Source organism: Callospermophilus lateralis, chromosome 1 (genome assembly GCF_048772815.1).
Source record: "Callospermophilus lateralis isolate mCalLat2 chromosome 1, mCalLat2.hap1, whole genome shotgun sequence".
Classification (NCBI taxonomy): domain Eukaryota; kingdom Metazoa; phylum Chordata; class Mammalia; order Rodentia; family Sciuridae; genus Callospermophilus; species Callospermophilus lateralis.
The window spans coordinates 26,309,377-26,330,508 of NC_135305.1; the positions used below are offsets into that span (position 1 = coordinate 26,309,377).

The following is a 21,132-nucleotide window of genomic DNA, read 5'->3' on the forward strand; positions in this document are numbered from 1 at the left end:
TTTTACCTTAAATACACACACACACACATACACACACAAACACATGTATGCACAAACTTTCTTTGTTATTCAACATGATAACAGATCCTAATCTAAAGAAAAGACTATTTTACTTATCTTAAAGGAAAGGAAGGCTAGTAATTAAGTGGCTTGTGTGTGTTGGGGGGGGAGTGGAGAACAAACTGTGGAACTGCAGAGAGGCAAGACAGTTGCCCTCACAGCCCGATTTGGAAGCTGCTCGCTGCTGCCACTGGATGCCACAATAAGGGGCGTATTGTAAATATCTTCTTCCAGTTGGTAAGTTGGCATGAATTTTCCATGAAACACTCTCCCATTTGTATTATAATTATCTATTTTTCCTTAACTTTATGTTTTCCTTTAAAATTGTCACTAAATACATTTCCCTCCTTCAATGTATGGAGTCAAGATAAATTTCTCATTCTCTCTCAACCAGCTTAAAAGATTTAAAAAGCAACGTATCCGTGGAATAGGGTTTAATTTCAAACTCAAATGTTTATTTTCCTCTTCTGAGATACTTTCTGAATGGATAAGATTAATCTGATTTTGGATGCAGCAAAATCTTTTCTCCTTGCACTGAAGAACTAAGCTTTCATAAATATCTTTCCCTGGTTATTACATTGTGAGGCACCTGGTCTTCGATTGTGGCAATTGCCTGGTGCAGGAGCCCCTCCAAGTTGTGTGAATGGGAGCTTTTAAAGTGCACCTGCTGGGAACTGCTGGCATGTGCTTACAGCATATGCTGTCAGGCAGGTGTTTTGACTACCAAGAGGAGCGGATCTACCACACCTGCAGGTGCAGAGCAAAGATGGTTAAGGCTTTAGAAAATGGAAGATACTATTTCTATTCACATTTTATTCATGGTTTTGTCAGAATCAACATGGAACATCTTTGTTTTGTAAGCAGTACAACAAAATAAATTTTCAAAACAAAAACCTACCTAGTTAGTATTTCTGTCCCTTATATCTATGGCCTGACAAACAGTAAGCAACCTCACTAGGGGATTTGAGGAATGCTTCAGAACCTTGCTGTTTCTGAAGTAGCTCCCCCTTGAGTAGCTGTGCAGCACTTTCCTCCTAGTTAGCTTTCCCTGTCATGGAGGCTAGTACTTCCATGTGGAGACTGGAAGGACACCAGGGGTGCAGAGTGGGGTGGGAGGCATTGTTAGCCTCCCTTTGACACATTAGCATGGATTTTGCAACTTGGAAAGTCACTGAGAGACAGGCCCTAGGGTGTGAATTTCAGAATGGGGAGGAGATAAGTAATAGTAAGATTTGGGATATCATGGGGCATTTGTTTAGTCCTGGCTTAGAAGAACCTGAAAGCCAAGCAGGCATAAAAGCTCTAAATGGTCTCTGGGCATGTGGTAGGGAAAGAGATAGTGGGAGCCTAAGGCAGATTTGTGTGCTTTACAGCTTTCGCCAGTGGTGGCTCTGTAAGTGCTTCATGGTCCAGTGGGGTGTCTCCTGTTGCACTGTTTGTAGAACCTGCCACATGACAGAGAGGTGCTTCAAGGGAAGCAGGATTTTGGTGAGAGGCATCATCATTTCATGTTCCAAGTTCCTCTAGAATCAAAACTTAGCAAAATGTGTTTTGTTCTTTTTTTTTTTTTTTTTTTTTTTGGTACTGGGAATTGAACCTAGGTGTGCTTAACCACTGAGAAACATCTCCAGCCCTTTTCACTTTTCATTTCAAGACAGGATCTTACTAAGTTGCTTAGGGCCTTGCTAAATTGAAACTGACTTTGAACTTGTGATCCTCCTGCCTCAGCCTCGTGAGTCACTGGCATTACAGGTGTACGCCATCATGCCTGGCTCTGTGTTTTTTGTTTGGTTTCATTTTATAAAAAGGCATACAATGAGAGTACACAGTCTTGTTAAGATAATGTGCATACAAACCATCAATCATAAAATTTAAAAGAAAATTAGTTTCCCCTTTATTTGTGTGTGTGTGCGTGCACACACTAATCCGCATTCACCTGAGGGCTTAGCCTTTTATTTTATGAAGTTTCAGTCTGTGATTTGTTTTGATGGTTAAGCTCTAAAATAACACTAATTTCCCCAAATCTACAAATATAGCGGTGCTAAGTTATATCAGATAACACAATACAGAGAGTGCTGATAGAAATTAATACTTAGTAATAAGACAAGAATTCCTGCTAAATTATACATGTGTATCACTGCCTGATTAGAAACCCCACTTTTTTTTCTAATCCAGCACAAAATCAAACTGTGATTCTACAACCAGTCTTTTTAATGGGTAAAAATGACCCAACACCTTTGTTTTGTATGGGGAACTTTTTTTCTTAACACTAACTTCAAAAGCTTAACAAAAGGATCTTTCAGAATAACTCAGCATGTGCTCCTTTTTAACTTGTAAGAAGACTTGTCCCTCCAAACTAGAATCCCCAACCAACATCTTTCAGAAACTGGGTGTTCTATTTAATCAAAGCAGTTTATGTTAGCCTGTTTAGGTCTGTGCTAGTATTTTCCATATCTGCCATCCTAGAGGGGTGATTCCATCTGCACATGATGGAAGTCACCCTGCAAGGAAGTGTTACTAGCAGCACGGTTTCACTTTTGGTAACCAGGTATTCATGTGTATATATTTAGATTTGCATCATTTTAACATTCTCTCTGCTACTCTGCACTTCAGGTTCTTACGCTATTTTAAAAATAATTGGGTTTTGGCAAACACCAACTGAAATGTATATGGCGACTGCTTTCCTGGGCAAGTGTGATTTGTTTTATGGCCATTCAAGTTATAAAATTGTTCTTGCATTGTAGGTAAACAAAATCTTGCTGTTTTTAAAGGTCACTGTAACTTGAGGTTCAAATTTCTGACGCAATTTTATTAGTATTCACTTCTGAAGCTAATAAGATACCAGTTTTCTATGTTACTCTCATTGTAACATCAATAAAGTGACTTTCAATAAAAGATTTATGTTATTTTGATGCATGACTCCCTTTAATCTCTTTTCTCCCAGCCAGATGCTCTTTCAGGTTAATCAGGATATTGTTACAGGGTGTTCCCCCCCCCCCCTTCTACACAGTCCTAGAAGAGATCATTAACTTGATAAGAAATAGAACAATCCTTTAGTAAAGCCTGGGTACTCAGATTTGCTGAGCATTTTCCTCTATTTCCCCAACTGCCTTGCTTCTTAAACACTTTCCCTCACCCTAATGAGGATTCATGTCTTGTACCGTATCCTACAGCCCAGGCAGTGGTGCTCACCTGTGCTGCATTCTAAAGCAGTCTTGGATGGGTTCAGTTTAGGTTCACCAGTTCATTGCCTACAAACGGTTCTGCTCTAGTCTTTTCGTCTCTTCCCACACAGCCATTTTAGTTACCAGTCACTACACTGGCTTTGCAATTTCCTTGCCTTCAGCTCCTAGTCTGCATAGAAAAAAGTAGTCAAGTCTGTGTTACAGTGTGAGAAAAATGGAAGGAAGTTGTTGATGAAGGGCTTGTATATTTATTATGAGATTTTAAAAATTATGGTGATCACAAAGAACTCCATTACTTACATTTGAAGCATATAATAATTCATTTATATGAGCACTGAAACAATGATGCACTCAGGTGAGGCAAAGCAAAGCCTAGTCCAGAGACAGCAGAAGTTTTGCTCACATGCCCCCTCAGGGGCTGATGGTACTACCTGGAGTATCATGCTAGAGTCTCAACTCCAACTTGGCTCAGTAAGAGCATGAGTTTTAACTTAATGACTACTGTGGCGCAAATCTATGCCGGTCCCCAGGAAGTACCAGGCCTCTGGCAGCCACATTTCTATGAAAATTGTGTGAAATGTGTTATGAGGACTTTGTAAATCATGAATCTTTTGAACCATAAGACTGAAGCACACATTTCCAAAATAAAATACAACCCTGAGTGGGAGTGATCTGAGGAACTTATTTCTCCCAATAATTCCAAGAATTCAAGTTTGAGTTCACAGCTTTACCCCTTCCCAACTGTATGCTTTAATAGAAGATCAAACAGACTGAGAAACAGTTTTAAAGAAGTGGTTGAGGCTACACTGGAAGTATACAAAGAAATGAAGCACAGAACCCAACATAAAATAGAAACAAAGTAGCCCAAGATTCTTTTGTAATGAAGACTGCCTGAAAGGGGATGGCTACCTCAAATCCATCCAGGAGAAGGAAAATTTTTAACAGCAGACACAGACTGAAGAGGAAGCGCCATGCCATGCTTTTGGAAACAAATTGTACGAGCAAAAATAGAGGAGGTAAGACTTTTTTGAAGTATCAATAATTAAAATTGAATTAATTGATATAGAAGCATGGTTTATAATTATTTAGCACTTATCCAAAAGCAAATTCAGAACCATGATAGATGTAGCACATCTTGGAATTCATAAAAGCAACAAGGTGGTTCAAATAAGGGCTGTGACCTTGGGTTAGCAAGGATGCTTTTTCCTAAATGCAAATGATCACCCCAAAATTTATCTTCCCTTAAACTATGTTCTCAAGAACCTGGTGAGTTTTAGCCGAACAATAGGGACTGGAACTCTTTAAGGACCATCCCTGCCTCTTTGTCCTCTGGACACCCTTTGGCCCATTTTTGGGCAGCCCAGGCTCAAGAGAAGCTTTGTGGCCACACATAATATATCTGGGATGAAACCTGGACTTACTATGTAAGATACAGCAGGACCATCACACCCTAACATGTAATCGAGGCATAACTACTTCACATATAAATTGCCTCAAATGCTTAGGCCTCCCCGAAGCTCTTCCCCAAGGTGCATCATCATTTTCCCACATTCCACATGTTGTGCAGGTCCTCAGTCCTTTAGGTGGGAGGGTTACACCAATTTAGCTCCAAGTTCTTGGCTTCTGGGTTTCCAGCCTGCTCTGCATTTATCATTTTAGAGAACAGTTGTTAAGGAGAGCAGAATTTGAGGATTTTTGCCTTCGCCAATTAATGGTGTAGTGTTTTTTCCTAAAAACCTTTGACTAGAACTAATTTCAAGAATTTAACTAGATTTTTTCTTTACTACTCCTAAGGAACTTAATATTGAAATTCTGAGCTTATATACTTGGGTCTCAAAAGAGTAGGACATTCAAAAGGAAGCAAAATAAAGGGTCCCAAAATATAAGTCTATAGGTGATGATTAAATTGATATTTAGTTTTGATTTAAAAGCTTTATTTTTAACCTCCCACCAGATGTTTGACTAGATTAGCATGGCTAAAATGCTAAAAAATATTAGAATGTCAGCATTAATAGTCTTCATATTAATATTCTATTTTTACTTTGAAAAATATTGTCAACAGACTACAGTATAGAAAGCAGACAATACTTAAAGTGGCAACAACTGCTTATTTCAATGCTATGTTTATGTAAAGAGAAGTGTGAAAATATTAGCTCAATTTTTGAGTTTCTAGGTCATTACCTTCTAATTTCTGTAATTGCTTTAGGTATCTTTTGCCTATTTAAATATCTTGTGAATAAACTGAGAATCATTTACTCAAGTCTTTATTGAGACTTGAGGATCATATCTGATTAGAACCTTGGCAAAACTATTAAAAAAGATTTTTCAAATTGGGGCTGTAGATACTAAACCAAAGTAATCTTTGTTTTCAGTTTATGGTTATTTACTCTCCCTTTACAAGGATATAATTTAGTTACATACTAATATGAACTATGCATATGTACTAGTGGGGGACAATGGGTTTGCTGTGTATGTGGGTGTTTTAAAATAAATAAATATTATCTAAGCTCTTCCCCCATATATAATGTATATATTATATAATATATGTATATATAATATATATTATATAAATTAGGGTTGAAAAGTATTTATGAAATATATATCTTAGCATTTAGAAAACACATTAGTGAAATGAGGCTAAAGAGACTTAAGAAAACTTTTATTTTCATTAGTTGATAACTAATTGTTCATTTGAATGGTAATGCTCACATTGTGCCCTCAAGTAAGACAGATACACTGCCAGCAAGGAGGAACTATAATAACATCATTTTTTTTTAATCTGTTAAGCTTTCTTGCAAAAACAAAACAAAACAAAAAAAAACCCTCCCCCCCAAAAAACAAAGGCAAATCAGGACAGTTTTAAATTTAAAAATCAGAAATGCTGTTTCTGCTTGTTATACCAACACACCTTTTCTGTTCAGAACTACCAAGATGTAAGTGCTATCTCCTTTTCAAAGACAGGAAACTAAGATCCTAGGGGTTATCTAAAATGATCAAACCACACAGTAAAAGGTGCAGCCAGCAATAGAATCCAGATCTTACTGAAAGCGCATGGTTTAAAAATATTATTGTTTAAATTGATATTGATATATATATTCAATACCTGTTTATTAGAGACTATTTGGGAAAGTAGGAGGAAGGAAGAAAACAAACCCATGATCCTGACGCCAGATTAACACTTTAGAACACTCATTTAAGTCTTTTTGCTGTGTGTTTTTTTTTTTTTTTTTTAAAAAAGAGAGAGTGAGAGAGGAGAGAGAGAGAGAGAGAGAGTGAGAATTTTTTTTTTAATATTTATGTTTTAGTTTTCGGCGGACACAACATCTTTGTTTGTACGTGGTGCTGAGAATCGAACCCGGGCCGCACGCATGCCAGGCAAGCGCGCTACCACTTGAGCCACATCCCCAGCCCCTGCTGTGTGTTTTTAAAAGCATAAACACATGACATAACTACATTGGATGCATCAATATTTTTAAAATCAACACATCTTTGACTTTAAAATGGAAGCATATATCTTATACAAAATTTGGAAAACACTGAAATGTATAAAGAAAATTAGTCATGAAGCATTCCATTAGCCAAAAATAACTATAGTTAATATTTTCATATATTCCCTTAGTCTTTTTCTATGAACTTTCTTTTTACATAGTTAAGCTTATAGCATATAAGATTCTTAAGTATAGTTAACAAAGGTTTGAATAACAAAGAAAGACTTGGTGACAGTATTTGCCACTCAAATTATCCATACATTTTAAAAAGGCAGAAAATAATCACTCAATGTTCCCTGTCCATTCACAAGGCTATGAAAATATGTATAAGTCTAAATCCTGTGCTGCTAACTTTCTAGGAAGGTAAACTCTAACATGGATTACTGTTTTTTTTTTTTTTTTTTGCATTCAAGTGGGTGTATATCATTTACTGAAGAATGTTCCACACAAAACTTTCAACCACATCCTTCAGGAGAGGAAAGATAACATTTGTAGCCTGATTAAGTGTTTCATATCTCATAATGAAACGTAAATAATGTGCCTTAAACATTTTGCATACTCAAATTTATAATAAAAGAGGCTTAGTAGGAAAATAAGATATGACTGATATTGGCTCAAGGAAGTTCTAGGTGGTATAACACACTTGATCTTACTAAGTTCCAAAGAATTTATTATCAAAACTAAAACCAAAACTTCAGTTGTGTGTAATGTAATAGACCTTTACAAGAGCTATCAGGGGAAGTAGCCATGTAAGCTACACACGGTACTGAAGGCAAAGAGTAAGCAAATGCGAACTCCAGGTGGAATGTTGATTGACTTCCAGCAGCTCCCTCTCAAACGGTCATGACACACTGAATGAACTAAAAGAGAGAAAAGCCAGTGTTATGCTACAGACCACAAAACACTTAGTTCACTATAGCTGATTTGTTTCAACAGTTTACATTTTAGTTCTCCAACTTGGAATTAAGGATTAACACACACACATACACACAACCTCTAATATATGAGTACATCATGGATGGAAAGGTTCATTTTTTTTAGGAAAATGCTCTACTATAAAACCCAATGGAAAGCTGGGTGTGGTGGCGCATGCCTGTAATCCCAGTGGTTTGGGAGGCTGAGACAGGAGGATCGTGAGTTCAAAGCCAGCCTCAGGAACAGTGGGGCACTAAGCAACTCAGTGAGACTCTGTCTCTAAATAAAATACAAAATAGGGGTGGGGATGTGGCTCAGTGGTTGAATGCCCCAAGTTTAATCACTGGTACCAAGAAAAAAAAATGGGAGCCAGGTATGGTGGTAAACACCTGTAGTCCCAGAGACTCAGGAGGCTGAGGCAGTCTCAAAGCCAGTCCCAGCAACTTAGGCCTATTCTCAAAAAAGTGAAAGACTGAGGATGTAGCTCAGTGACAAAGCATCCTTGGGTTCAATTTCTAATATAAAGGAAAAAGAAAAAGAAATACCCAGTGGGGTTCTTACTTCTTACTGGTATAAAACATTACTTCAACTGATAAAGGATTATTTAAATCCTGGATAATATTGAAGATTCTACAAAAGGTCACAGTCAAAGGTACCTGCCCACAAATACAAATAACTGGAATTTATACTGTCATATCATGTTCCAAATTGCACAGTTTGACCCCCTTTACTTTAATGGAGCATTTTTAAACAATGTATTCCTTTAAAATCTGCTTATTAAAATAAACCTAGATGCAAATAAAACCTGAGTTTAGAAGCACAAGCCTATGCTGTAAAATGTTGGGATCCCCCACTAAACACACAGAAATAACTCTGCCCCTTCTATCAACTTTTTCTTTGACTCTCCAACACTGATAAGGCCCTGTGTGCTGCTAGTCCATGCAGCTGTTCCACAAGGCCAAGCTGATTATTCCTATTTTAACAGAAAAAGAAACTAATGATCAGGACATTTACAAATGTCTTAAATGGCTGCATTTGAGGCCAAAGCCCATGCTTTTTTCATTCCCCAGTGTCCTTGCTCTCTAATGCAGTGACAGGACTGTCAACTGAGAAGCTAAGCTAAGGCACACTAAAGAGAAAACACCCTTAAATAGAAGAAAGAAGCATTTTATACTTTCACATATACTACGCCTTTCCAAAGTGCACTGACAACCACAGTAGCTGTTAGAAATATTTTAGAATATTCAGTGATTACAGTGATTTCAATTCTCAAAGCGACTTTGTTTTTTAATCAATGGCTAAGCAAAAACATGAAATAACTAAGCATCTCCTTACTTTTGTTATACACATCCAGTGAATGATATCAGAGAGGGTAGTTGGTTATTTCACACTGGCCCCATCCTCTCTTGTTTAGTGTGGCTATTCAGTAAAAATTTCCTTTAAATTGTTATTTAAGCTGGCACCTGCTCTTTGTTCTCAATTAAGAGCATAGTTGTGCAAAGTGCCGGTTTGAGCTATTAAAGCTACTTCTCAGTCACTGAGATGGTTTGTTTGTAGAAGGGAAAATCAGATACAACACCTGCAGCATGTGTTTTGAGGATATTTCTGACTGAAATCTTAAAACAGCCCAGTGAAAGAGGTACTACTATAATGACATCCTTCTCTTTATTCAAAAAGTTTCAAAGCAATTAAGAAACAATATCAGTGACATGATGCAGCTAATCAATGCAATAGGCTAGACTTGAACCCAGGTCTTTAAATACAAATCAGAGATCCAACTTATGGAGAAAACTAATAGTAAATGAATTTTTTTTTTTTTTAAAGAGAGAGGTGAAAGAGACAGGGAGAGACAGAGAGAAAGACAGAGAGAATTTTTTTTAATATTTATTTTTCAGTTTTTGGTGGACACAACATCTTTGTTTGTATGTGGTGCTGAGGATCGAACCCGGGCCGCACGCATGCCAGGCGAGCGCGCTACCGCTTGAGCCACATCCCCAGCCCCAGTAAATGATATTAATATATTTTAGGGCTGAGGTTATAGCTTAGTGGTAGAGCACTTGCCTTGCACACCTGAGGTTCTGGGTTTGATCCTCAGCACCACATAAAAAATAAACAAAATATGTTTTAGAAGGTAACTCCTGATCACTTAATCTCTGATTTCTCTCACATCTTTAAGATGTTCTTAACATCTAAATTCAAAAGGGATGCCCATTTTTTGTGCACTGTATCCATCTACATAGCTCTTAATTTACTTAGACTTACATCATCATATGAGAAATTCACCATGCCTTGCTGACCAGTGTCCCGTCTTCGAAAGCTATCTGTAAAATAACACAGTAAAATTTAGTTTTTTAAACAGCTTTTCTAAAATCACCATCATTGATTATTTTAACACTAGGATGAAATTATAGTAACATATAAATTGTACAAACTGTCAACAAGGTCAAAGCAAAGATTTACTATGCAACAAAGTGATATCACAGGCAGAAGTTAACAGCTGTCTTTTTTTTTTTTTTTTTAATTGTGGAACTTGGAGGAAATACCTCAAAGTGAGTTTTAAAAAGCTGTGCAACTTCCAAGATCTTTACTTAATTGTGATGAAAGCATAAAATTTCAAACTTAATAAAACAGATATTGTTGAATTAAAGAAATAGATAAGAGTTCATATATATATATATATATATATATATATATATAGAGAGAGAGAGAGAGAGAGAGAGACCTATATAAATTTTTTTTTAGTGGTCAATGGATCTTTATTTTATTTATTGATATGTGGTGCTGAGAATTGAACCCAGTGCCTCATACATGCTAGGTAAGCGCTCTGCCACTGAGCCACAATCCCAGCCCTAGAGTTCTTAATATGATAAATGGGCTATGATACAATATCCCACCCATTTCATCCCACTTACAAAACAAAGAATTTATTTCAATTTTCAAAAATTTCACATTCTAAAGAGAAATCACTCATAATCCCACTCCAATAAAAATTCTCAGGTTAGGGCTGGGATGTAGCTCAGTTGTACAGCACTCACCTGGCATGTACATGGTCCTGGGTTTGATACCCAGAATCACAAGAACAAAAAAGAAAAGAAGTAAAGCACAAATTAGCTCGTTATGTTTTGGACTATTTTAGTAAAACTTATTTAAGATTATTTTAATGGCAGATTACCCACTAACCAAAAAAAAATTCTGTAAAACAAAATTATCATACTATGTATGTGTAACAGCAATGTCACAAATTGACTAAAGCAACTACTGAAGCATAGAAAAAACTGGGGAGAATAAAAGTTCAGAAGCACTGAGAAATAAAATGTCAACTGTATCCTTGTGGCTCTTGATGACCACAAACCTCACAGAACACACCTGTGAGTGCTCTCAGCTTGACACAGCAGGCAATATAGTCATCGAAGGTGATCTTTCCACTGGTGCTGTATCGTTTTGCAATTGAATTCACAGTTTGGGGATTCAACCTAAATCCTGAAAGGCAGAAAAGTCATCCATTAAAAGTTTGAAAAAGAAAAACCACTGAAAAATAATCGAGCAAAATTTTTAAGACTGTGGACTTTATTTATGAACACACACAATTTCTAAGAAAATAGAAACGACCTTCAAATAGCACTTACTATTAGAGAAAAAACAAAAAAAACTCCACTCTACCTACCAGTGAACAGAGAGGTCCAGTTAGTCATACGCACCCATGGTTGTCAGCGCCTTCTGCAATTCTTGAGGATCCACAGTTCCACTCCGATCACTGTCAAAACTGATGAAGTGTTGTCTCCAGCCATTCAGTACAGACCAGAGTTCTTTAAACTCATTGAACCCCATTGTGCCAGACCTGTCTCTCTGAACTGTAATCAAGGATCAGAGCTTCTTTATTTTGTAACATTTTCTAATGATTAAATGAAAAAGTGGGGGGGTAGGGGGAATTCAATATTTTTTCTGCTAAAATATCTTAAAGTTATTGTACATTTTTCTTGGTATGATAAAATAGAAAGGTTGATGATAGCACATAAAGATTCAATAAAAAGGACCTATGGAGAAAAAGCTCTTAGTACCTATTTTTACTATGGGAAAACTAAATGGTTTAAGTAAAAGGTAGTCTTGGTTCTGGAATTGTGTGCACTTCCTAGGCAGCCCAGGCTATGTTGTCTACCCTTCTGTCCTGGAGTCCTCTCTTGTCAAGTTCTCCCAGACCTAAGGATTTCACCCCTGGAAGGTGGACTGGAATGGAGGGCACTTCATTTAAATAAGTCCAACACCTGGGGTGTGTATGATCCCCTCATTGAAGGTCAGGTGTGGCTCCTGCAGAGCCATCAACACTAAAGGGAAAAAGCTTTTTGGTCCTTGTCTCCACACTTACTCTACTTTGATGCCTCCTTGGATTCTTAAACAACTGACATTCTGTTTACTAAACTTCCTTCCCATTTTTACACCAAACCATATCCTAAAAGCCAATTATTTCACCAAGCTTTTCAGGGATTGTCACTTGGTGTTTTAATTCTGTGATGAATTCCTTCAGGAAGGAAATTTCTTGTCAAGAAACAATACTCTAGACAACCATCGAGGTAAAGGATACATCCAGCATTGAAACCATAAGCCGACAGGTCTCCAGGTTAAAAGCTGTTAAATCAAGAAAAGTACAGACATATAAACACAATTTCAAAAGTTCACATTATATTAGCTATCTTCAGATTAACTAGGGATGTGATTATTTGCTTTTTTTATGCTACTCAGTTTATGTGGAACTAAACTATATTCTATTCTAAGTAGATTTTTCCAGATAAAAGGATTTCTTCTTCTAGAATACAAATTTGATTTTAACAATCTTAAAACAAATATTTTTTAAAAGTACTATATAGTACTGTTAACCTTTCTTGCCTTTAAAACTATAATATAGTGAGTCCAATTAGCCATACGGGACCAAAATTATTATATCCACCATAGTTATGTGGGAAGGCAGAATGGCTTTGTTCATAAGTTACCATATGTAATTAGCTCATAAATTACCATAAATAGCCCGTTTTACTATTTTTATGTTTAATCATTTGTTTTTCTATCTTTTTTATTTAATGTTAGACACTGAGCAGTAACCTCTTACCTAAAATAATCTATGACCTCTTTTCATATATAGTAAGTTTATAAATGAAACCAAGTAAATGTGCTTGTTAAAACTGTTTTGAGTAAGAGTACTCTGCAGTAAGAGCCACTGACCCCTGCAGTGGTGGCCACCATTCAGAGGGGTTTTTAGTTCTCCTACTGTTTATGAGCAATCTGAGGACATGTAATAGCACACTTATGCAGCCAAACCAGAATACGCTCAATGATTGTGGCCAACTGGTAATCTAAGAATTATGAAGTTAAAAATAGAGAATCCCTTGCAGCTTACACTGCATTCATGGAAATCAATTACTTTTGAGGAAATTCTGTGCAGGTACAAAGAAGATGTATATCTAGAAGGCAGAAGTAACAAGTGTCAAGTGGGAAAAGCTAGTATAAATTCTGCAAGTTTAAGATGCACACAGAACTAACCTTTTCCATAGCTTTTGCTAGTTTCTTTTATTTCCTCTACCCAAACGGAAATTAGAACACAATTGGACTAACTTAGTATTACCATCTCCAAGCAGTATAAATGATAGTTTTCTGTATTTAATGAATTTTTGTATTTGGCATATTCTCTCCCAGAAATAAAAGACTAGCAACTATTTCTATCTTGGTATTCAATATTCATTTGATTGACATACAATTTTCTTAAGAAGAAAGAATGTGTCAACATTTTCTACATTTTTTAGAAGAATCTTATGGATTCTTCATTCTGACTTTTAAATTGTGTAGAGGTATAAAGTCCCTTGAGTCTAGAGCAGTGATTCTCAGCTCTGGTGCCTATAAGAATCACCTGGAAAATTTAAACAATCCTGAACATGGGCTGCATCACTGAGTTCCAGTGTGTTTTAGAGCTTCTCAGAGGATTCCAGTGGGCAGTCAAGGTTGAGACCATACTCTACTCAAGTGTGATTCCTGAACCAGCCATATTAATAACACTTAGGATCTTGTTGGAATTGCAGAATCTCTATGTACAGATATGATGCATTAATAAAAACAAAAAGTGGAGGAAAAAGGAATTGCAGAATCTCAACCCTTATTCAATAAAATACAATCAATAAAATCAGACTCTGAATTTAAACAAGATCCTCAGTGAGATATATTCACATTAAAGCAGCTGGTCCAACCTAGACCAATAGTATATGGAAACTTGTTAAAGGTGACAACCTGGACCCATATCACATGGAAACTTGTTGGGGTGATGTTTTTACATCTTACCCTAGACCTCCTGAAAAAACATCTAGGGTGGGGCCCAGCAATCTGATTTTCTGTGATCTTTCTAGAAGATGCTGCTGCTGATAAAGTCTAAAAACCACTGCCCTAGATGGCTTGACAACCACAGGACAGAGGTCACTATGTCTGGCTTACATCGAGATTTCCAAGGGGCTATGAGACAGCTTCTCTGCTTTCCAGTTCCATGAATGGTACCGCCATCTACTCAAAGTTCACCCAAGACAGACACCTGGGAGTGTCCTCCATTCTCTTTTCTGATATTCAATCACCTTCTACATAGCTTCAGGATCCATTTTCAGTTTCATCGTCACTTCCTGGTTTAGTTAGCATTTCTGTAACCTATATGACTCCATGGAGACTCTAAAATGCACCCCTGACTCTGTTTAACGGAACCACTGTCTCCCGGTTTAGTCTTTACCTTATAACCAGGATGCCATGTGCTTTCCTATACAAGACCCTGTACGTGTGTGTTCTGCTGTCATGGTAAAGGCCAATTGCCTTACCTGACTTGCAAGTAAGGTCATGCACGTGTGTTCCCAGTTCAGCTAGTCTTATCTTCATCAATTCCCAGACACTAGGCTTAGGGAGATTTTTGATTCCTTCCCTGATTGATGAGCTCTCTGCGTCTTTCATTATGTACTGTTCTGTCTGCCTGGGGCAGTCTCCCCACCCCACTCACTTCATTTTAGTTGTACTGTCACTTCTTCTCAGTTTAGATACTAATTCTGCAGGGAAAACTTTCCTGCCTCCTGACTGAGGTACCATCTTATAACTTCCCTTATCTAGACAAGATGACTCTGGGTATGCCTAGAGCAGTTATAGCCACTTTTAAACTAGTTCAGAAGGAGGCTGTGGGTGCTGATTGGCATATCCCTTCCATCTACCTGTCCACTCACTTGGTTCTGTTCTTTTTGGTTGGAAGCTGGGCTTAAAATATTGATGTACAATTTCTGTGATTAAAAAACCACCTCACAAGTAGGGTGATTTATTACAGGCTAGCGGAAGACATTAAAGAAATCAACTAAATCAGAAGGTCCTCATGTTTCACAAAAGGTCCTCTATAATGCACTGATTTAAGGCCATCATTACATGGGGTTTTCTCAAATAAAATTCTTAAAAGGACAGCTAAGGATATATAATCTACTTTGTTAGATTTTAAAACCTGCTGCACCTTTTCTATTACAAGTGTATAGAATAATAGTTTATGAACGACACTACCTCATATTGTTAAACCCTGCTGTTATAGGATAAGATCTACCCATGGAGCCAAGTGATCCTAGGGTTTTGTGACCACTGTTTCTTGCAATCTTGGCTGAAGAATTTCAAATGAGTCATATATAGTAGCAGGTAGGAGATTATCAGAAAGAAAGGAAAGTGGGTAAAGGAACACTCTCATGGTAAAGAGTGGATTCTCTCAAAGAGGAGAGGGATATCCTGCTTTTCCAGTTCTCCAGTTTTATTGAGAGTCCTAGGGAAGTTTCCAGAGAGTCCCGCCCTGGTCTACCTTTAGATTTTTGACCGACAGCAAAATTGCCTCAGACTTCCATGTCCCCACTACACACAATGTTATCCCATAGATGAGGAATTTTACTAGTATACTGACAGGCTAAATATCCGAAGGCAACTCTGGGTCATCTTGGTCCTTGCTGACTGGTTCTAATGGGAACCTGTTCTTATAGATTTTATGGTTGGGGCTTTGCTCTAACTGTCCTGTCTTCCTGAGTCCTGGAATCTAGTCTGCATAAAGGTCACAAAGGTCCCCCTTCAGGGTTACCTGTTTTTTCTTATTGGCAGGGAGGCACCTTTGAGCTTCCATTTCTCCTGAAGATAGCAGGTTATTTACTGAGGAATGTGACATATTCTACTGACTTAAACCAAGAGGAGGCCAGAGTGGCCACAGATAAATAACTTTTTAAAAGAGGAGGGTCAGCACAGTAGGCCCAGTGTATATAATTGTCCCCTTAAACCACTGTTGCCACAGCTCATGTCTGTCTGCTGTCACTGCTATGAGACCTGCCTTGTTCACCAGCGTTACTACTTGAAGTTAACAATTAACCATTTAAATGTATTGCCTACAACAGTGAAAAAAGGAAAAACAGGCAAACAAAAAACAATTAATCTAGAAAGGGCTTCTTTTGTTTAGGACCAGATTAAATGACAGAAATTTAAAAAGTTCTTTTGCATTAATCTCCCACCTGGGAAATAGTAGGTCATATAAAAGAAGAAACACTACCAATAAAAACATAAGTAGTTCAAAGAGAACCATCTAGTAAATATGTCATGTCAAAGAGTCAAAAATGCCACTATAAATCCTCAGGTGTGAATTCGGGTTTGAGTATTTTTAATTCATAGCTTACCCTTACTGAAATCAAGCCCCTTATGATACTAAAAACAATGAAGCCAAGGCTTCATTTTGATGTTCTGTCTCAATTACCAACTGGAAAAAAAGTTGGCAGGCAATGGACTGGAACTAAGACACTATAATCTATCCTAGAAATTGGTCATGGTCAAGACTGGATTTGAAAATTAAGTACAGAGTACGTATGCGGGATGATGAGAAGCCTGGTCAGGATGCAGCATCTCTGCAGTATTTCTCCATCTACTACTTGTAGCAGAGACCTCAAAAGGCAGGAAATGGAGGGAAAAACAAAATTACAGGGCAGCAAAGTCAGTCTTTGAGGAACTAAGAAGGGAGAGAAGAATGACTAGTTAAGGAGTTCAGAAGTAAAAAGGGCACTTTCCACTTGGCCTGAGTACATTTTCTGAAACAAAAGAGGAAAGACCCCGGGGATATCACATAAATGTTCATGTGGCCAACAGCCTGTCCAGGGCTCAGAGATCAGGAATGAAGGACTAGCCACTAAAAACTCTAAGTGCCATCAGGCATAAACAAAGTAAGCTCTTGGCAAATAGTCAGCCATGACTATTAGCTCCTACCATTAATAATACCTGACCCAGCAGATTTCATTTCAGTACCTCAACTTGTCCTCTTGGCCACCCAAATTGTCTTACTAGTTTGAATGGTTCCAAACCCACTAACCTGGTAGGTAGAATAGAATGACTTATTTAACTGTTTCCAAATCAACATTTAGAAATAATAGTCGTAAGTTAGCTTTTGCAATTCTAAGCTGGTTGAATCAGGATAGCTCAGTTTCCTTAAAGGCTATAATGTCATGTAATAGCTAATGTATAAAGAACAAGAGGACTTTAAGAGAAACTTTGGAACTTGTCAACTTACGTTTATATCCTCCAGCAATGCCCGATTGTGTCAGACATCTCTGCAATTCATCAGCATCTATTTGTCCATCCTTTTATGAAAAATAGGAAGAGGGATCACAGTTGTAATTTGTATTTTCAAGTTATTTGTTTACCCTCAATATTCAATGCAGCAATACTAACAAAGAAAAATGAGTATTATCATGCCCCCCTTCTTTTTTAATAAAAAGAATGTCTTCCAAAAGTGGGCAATCTTTTCCTCATCCTAATTCCAAACATAATTTAATGAAGAAAGAGAGCTTGTGTTCGCAACTTTTGTTCTCTCAGTCAGAGCTAGGAAATTGCCCAAAGTAAGCATTTTAAAATAAAATGATTTAAGGAGTTGTTTAAAAATTTTTATTTTCTTTTTAGGGGCAAAGAGCAGGGTACACAGCAGACATAAGTAAATAAAAGGCCTGATTCAAACAGAAAGAGACTCTTTGATCACCTTATGAGTTAGTGAATTTTTTTTTTTTTTTTTTTTTTTTTATAAAAGAGCACAATTAGACCTAGAAAATATGTTAGGCTCCCGGTTACCTGCTCACTGACTATACTAGGTCAGAACTAGAGATATGTGTAATTTCTAGGGATTTTAAAATAGAATATTTAAATCCTCAAGTTTTGAGTATAATAGGTTACAAATAAGGAGCAATAGTAATAATTTGATCATGAATATGCTGAATACAGGCCAGGACTGCTGAAAGCTAAGCAGATAGGGTCACTTACACACTGGAGACTCCAGCAATCTAAGAATGCTAGTCTTGAGGCGTGCCCTGTCTTGTGGTTTCAAAGATACAGATCAATAAAAGATTAAGCAGATACTCAAGAGGAAAGTCTTGCAGTTTTAGACTCAATTTTCCATTCAAGTTCTCAAAGCTGTATTTCTTAGAGTGTTACTTTAAAAGGTGATCCATAATATGCTATAGCATTTTTTCATATTATGATTTTGCTCTTTCTAGCTTTTTACCAAAACAAGATTAAGTTGAATTCATAAGAATAAACAGCCCCTCTGGGTGTGTCTGAGTTATGTAACAGTGTATTTACTATATTCAGTGACCCTGGAAGCTAGGTAAGTGTCTTCCCTTGGGGCAACCCAGCAGCTGTCATACAACTTGGGAATGCAGAGAAGTGGATCTTGGGGAGTTGACCTGAATTCTTTCTCTGGGTCAATAGGCCACAACACCTAATAAGGATGTGGAAGAGCTGAAATAGTAACAGCATTTGCATCAGAGAGAAAGTAAACTGCTCACAGGATTAACTTCCTGATACTGAGAGTAGTAATTTCTTATTTAGAAGCTTATGGGTTTTTACCATACATACCTATTTCCTAAGGATAGGTAAAAATTAACAATCAAATTCAACAGAAACTATTCACTAGAATCTGGCTACATAATTACTAATACATGTCTTTAAGTTGTACAGACCAAGGTTTATGTACATGAATTTCTTCTCTTGAAACCACCCTGGACTCACAACTCAGTTCTAAAGACATTTTCTACCTTACAGATCTTCAAGTATACTTAGAATCCCTACTCTGTTCAATCTTACCCTCATTCAGTCACAGGCTTATTTTCCAATTCAGCTAACTTAATTAAGTACAGATACTATTTTGTCTTAATTTGTTCTGAATATTCAGAATGAAGAACTAAAATAAGAAGCTAGAATCCCCCTACTCAAAGAGGCTGAGGTAGGGATAGCAAGTTTGAGGCCAGCCTGGGCAATCCAGTCAGACCCTGTCCCAAAATAAAAAGGGCTGGAGATATAATTCAGTTCAATTCCCAGTACTACAAACAAACAAACAACTGTCTTTCTTTCTATCTTCCTTTATACAGGCAAAGAGATTCATTTCCAGGGCAAAGTTCATTTTTGTGTCACTATATCAAAAGGTCACACAAATGTGAATCTGACAGTTTTTTAATATTAAAAGGAAAAGCTAACCTGTCCAGCAACGGAAGCGAAGTAACCATACAGTGGATCCTGAGTTTGTCCTGGAAACGTAGGCCCTCCAGGAGCCCCTCCATACTGTGCAAAAGGAAACACAAACGCATCATTCCGCTGAATCAAGTTGTATTCTTTCACCACAGAGAGAGCTTTTGTGCAAAGCCAGGCAACTGTGTGCTTGCCCTTCACATGACTTAGCTCCCCACCACCAGCACACTCTAACCAGCAATCACACCACGTCTTTTTTCCACTCTCACCCTTTTATAACTTAAGGACTGGTGACTTGGATCCAAACTGGTTTTCATGAAAGTGATAGCCTGTATATGTGAAGTCACTTTTAAAAGCCCTTTTAAACTGCAGGTTACAGCGATGAATATAACCTAGGCAAGGGCAGAACTCCAATTGTTTTCCTTGTTTGTATAGCTTTTATGGTGTTTTAAAAGTATTTTAAGTACTAGGTATGGCTGGAGTTGGTACAATGCTGAGACAGGTGTGGCCTAGGGAAGAGTTTGGGACAGGTTGTCTCTTAGGCAGGGCAACATAGTTTCAGAAGGGGCTCCCTAGACGATGCGCTTCCTTGATGCCTGGCCAGGTAGACTTCCTCCAGGACTTTTATGCTCACAAATTTTCCCTGACCTCCGCCCTCCTGCCATCCTCCCTCACACTTTCTTTTAAAGGGATGAAGACAGATCTCAGGACCATTCTCGATCAAAATGGCTGTAGTTGCTTTGGGGGGAAACCGAGAGGGAGGAAGAGGAAGCCAACACCCCACTTTCACAATTTCATGCCGCGTATCCGAGAGTCACAGGGTGGGCTTCTTGGATCCCATTTCACTCGTGCCTTGGTCCCACGGGGCCACCCAGGAGAAGGGACCGGGGGATGGATGAAGAGAGAGGCAGAACCGCAGGGGCCCGAGACTAGGCGGGGAGCGCGCAGGGAGAAGTCAGGGCAGCCACCCCGGGATCCGCGCGGCAGCGCCCCCTCCCCGCGGGCCGCAGCGCCTCCAAGAACGGCCTGTCGGCATCCTCGGTGCCCCAGGCTCGCGCTGGGGCAAGCAGCACTTACCCCACCTGGGTAGTACCCGCCGGCGCCGGCGCCAGGGTGCCCCGGGTACGCCATGGTGCAGACTGCGCCGCCGCCCAGTGCGCCTTTCCTCCCCGCCCCGCGCGGGGCCGCCCCCGAGCGCACCATGCCGGCCAGCGGGGGACGCGCGCTGCAGCCACCTCGGTCTCCCGGGTGCTCCTCGTCGCGGGCTCTACCTGACTAGCGCGCTTCCAATTCTTTGCCGTTTTCACGTCAAGGCTATGCATAATTGAAGGTCCAGTGGTGACCTAAGATCTGCGATGAAATTCACACATGGGACTTTCTTCCCTTCGAAACTAATGGCACATTCCAACACCACTGCACCGCCCGGGGAATTCATTTTTTTCCCCCTTCCTACTTGGCTATTTTCTGGCACATTTGTTATTTAAAATAACGTTATTGGCCAGGGCAGACCCGCTATGAGCAGCGTTATGGGGAAGGGCCTGAATGCATTAGAGCAACTTTATGGTGCCGGCGGGTGAAGGGGCGTTGAAAGATTAAGGAAGCGCCTTTGGAAAACAGGAATAAACTTCTGGAACTGTGTGTGCAAGGAGGCACTTGGTTTGCGTTTGCACAAGTCATTGAACAACAATGGCGTTTTTCCCTGTCATAGGGATAAATCATCACCGGGTTAGGCTGGGCGTAGCTCAGATGCTAACTAGGGAAGACCGGAGTATTTTCTGGGGAGAGTAGCCTCACCCAGATCGTTCCTAGGAAAATGAAATGTTTTCATGCAATAAAGGAATTATCTGGATGATTCTAGTAAAACCAATCCCTTTTCCCATAACTGCTGAGCTACATTTTATACAAGAAAAGTTTAGAGCAAACTAAGGTCACAGGGCGGCCATGTAGTTGGTATCAAGTCAAAC

General features: G+C 38.6%; 1 protein-coding gene across 1 annotated transcript; it reads right to left on the reverse strand.

The window, feature by feature from the left end:
• Positions 1–5,887: 5,887 nt before the first annotated feature.
• On the reverse strand, positions 5,888–20,323 carry Sri (sorcin). Its single transcript, XM_076860849.1, has 8 exons — positions 20,246–20,323; positions 19,178–19,261; positions 17,223–17,292; positions 12,228–12,271; positions 11,347–11,494; positions 11,015–11,128; positions 9,911–9,969; positions 5,888–7,593 (listed from the first exon to the last, which is right to left on the reverse strand). Exons 1-8 carry the CDS (start codon positions 20,297–20,299, stop codon positions 7,567–7,569), a joined length of 600 nt encoding a protein of 199 aa, XP_076716964.1. The 5' UTR covers positions 20,300–20,323; the 3' UTR covers positions 5,888–7,566.
• Positions 20,324–21,132: the final 809 nt, after the last annotated feature.

What these genes read in the sequence shown, in the direction of transcription:
- Sri (XM_076860849.1), bottom strand. Translation starts at nt 20,299, where the DNA reads ATGGCGTACCCGGGGCACCCTGGCGCCGGCGCCGGCGGGTACTACCCA. An exon ending in GCGGGTACTACCCAGGTGGG is followed by an intron (nt 19,262 to 20,245) that starts GTAAGTGCTGCT and finishes CCTTTTGCACAG; the next exon opens with TATGGAGGGGCTCCTGGAGG. An exon ending in GAAGGCGCTGACAACCATGG is followed by an intron (nt 11,129 to 11,346) that starts GTGCGTATGACT and finishes TCTGCCTTTCAG; the next exon opens with GATTTAGGTTGAATCCCCAA.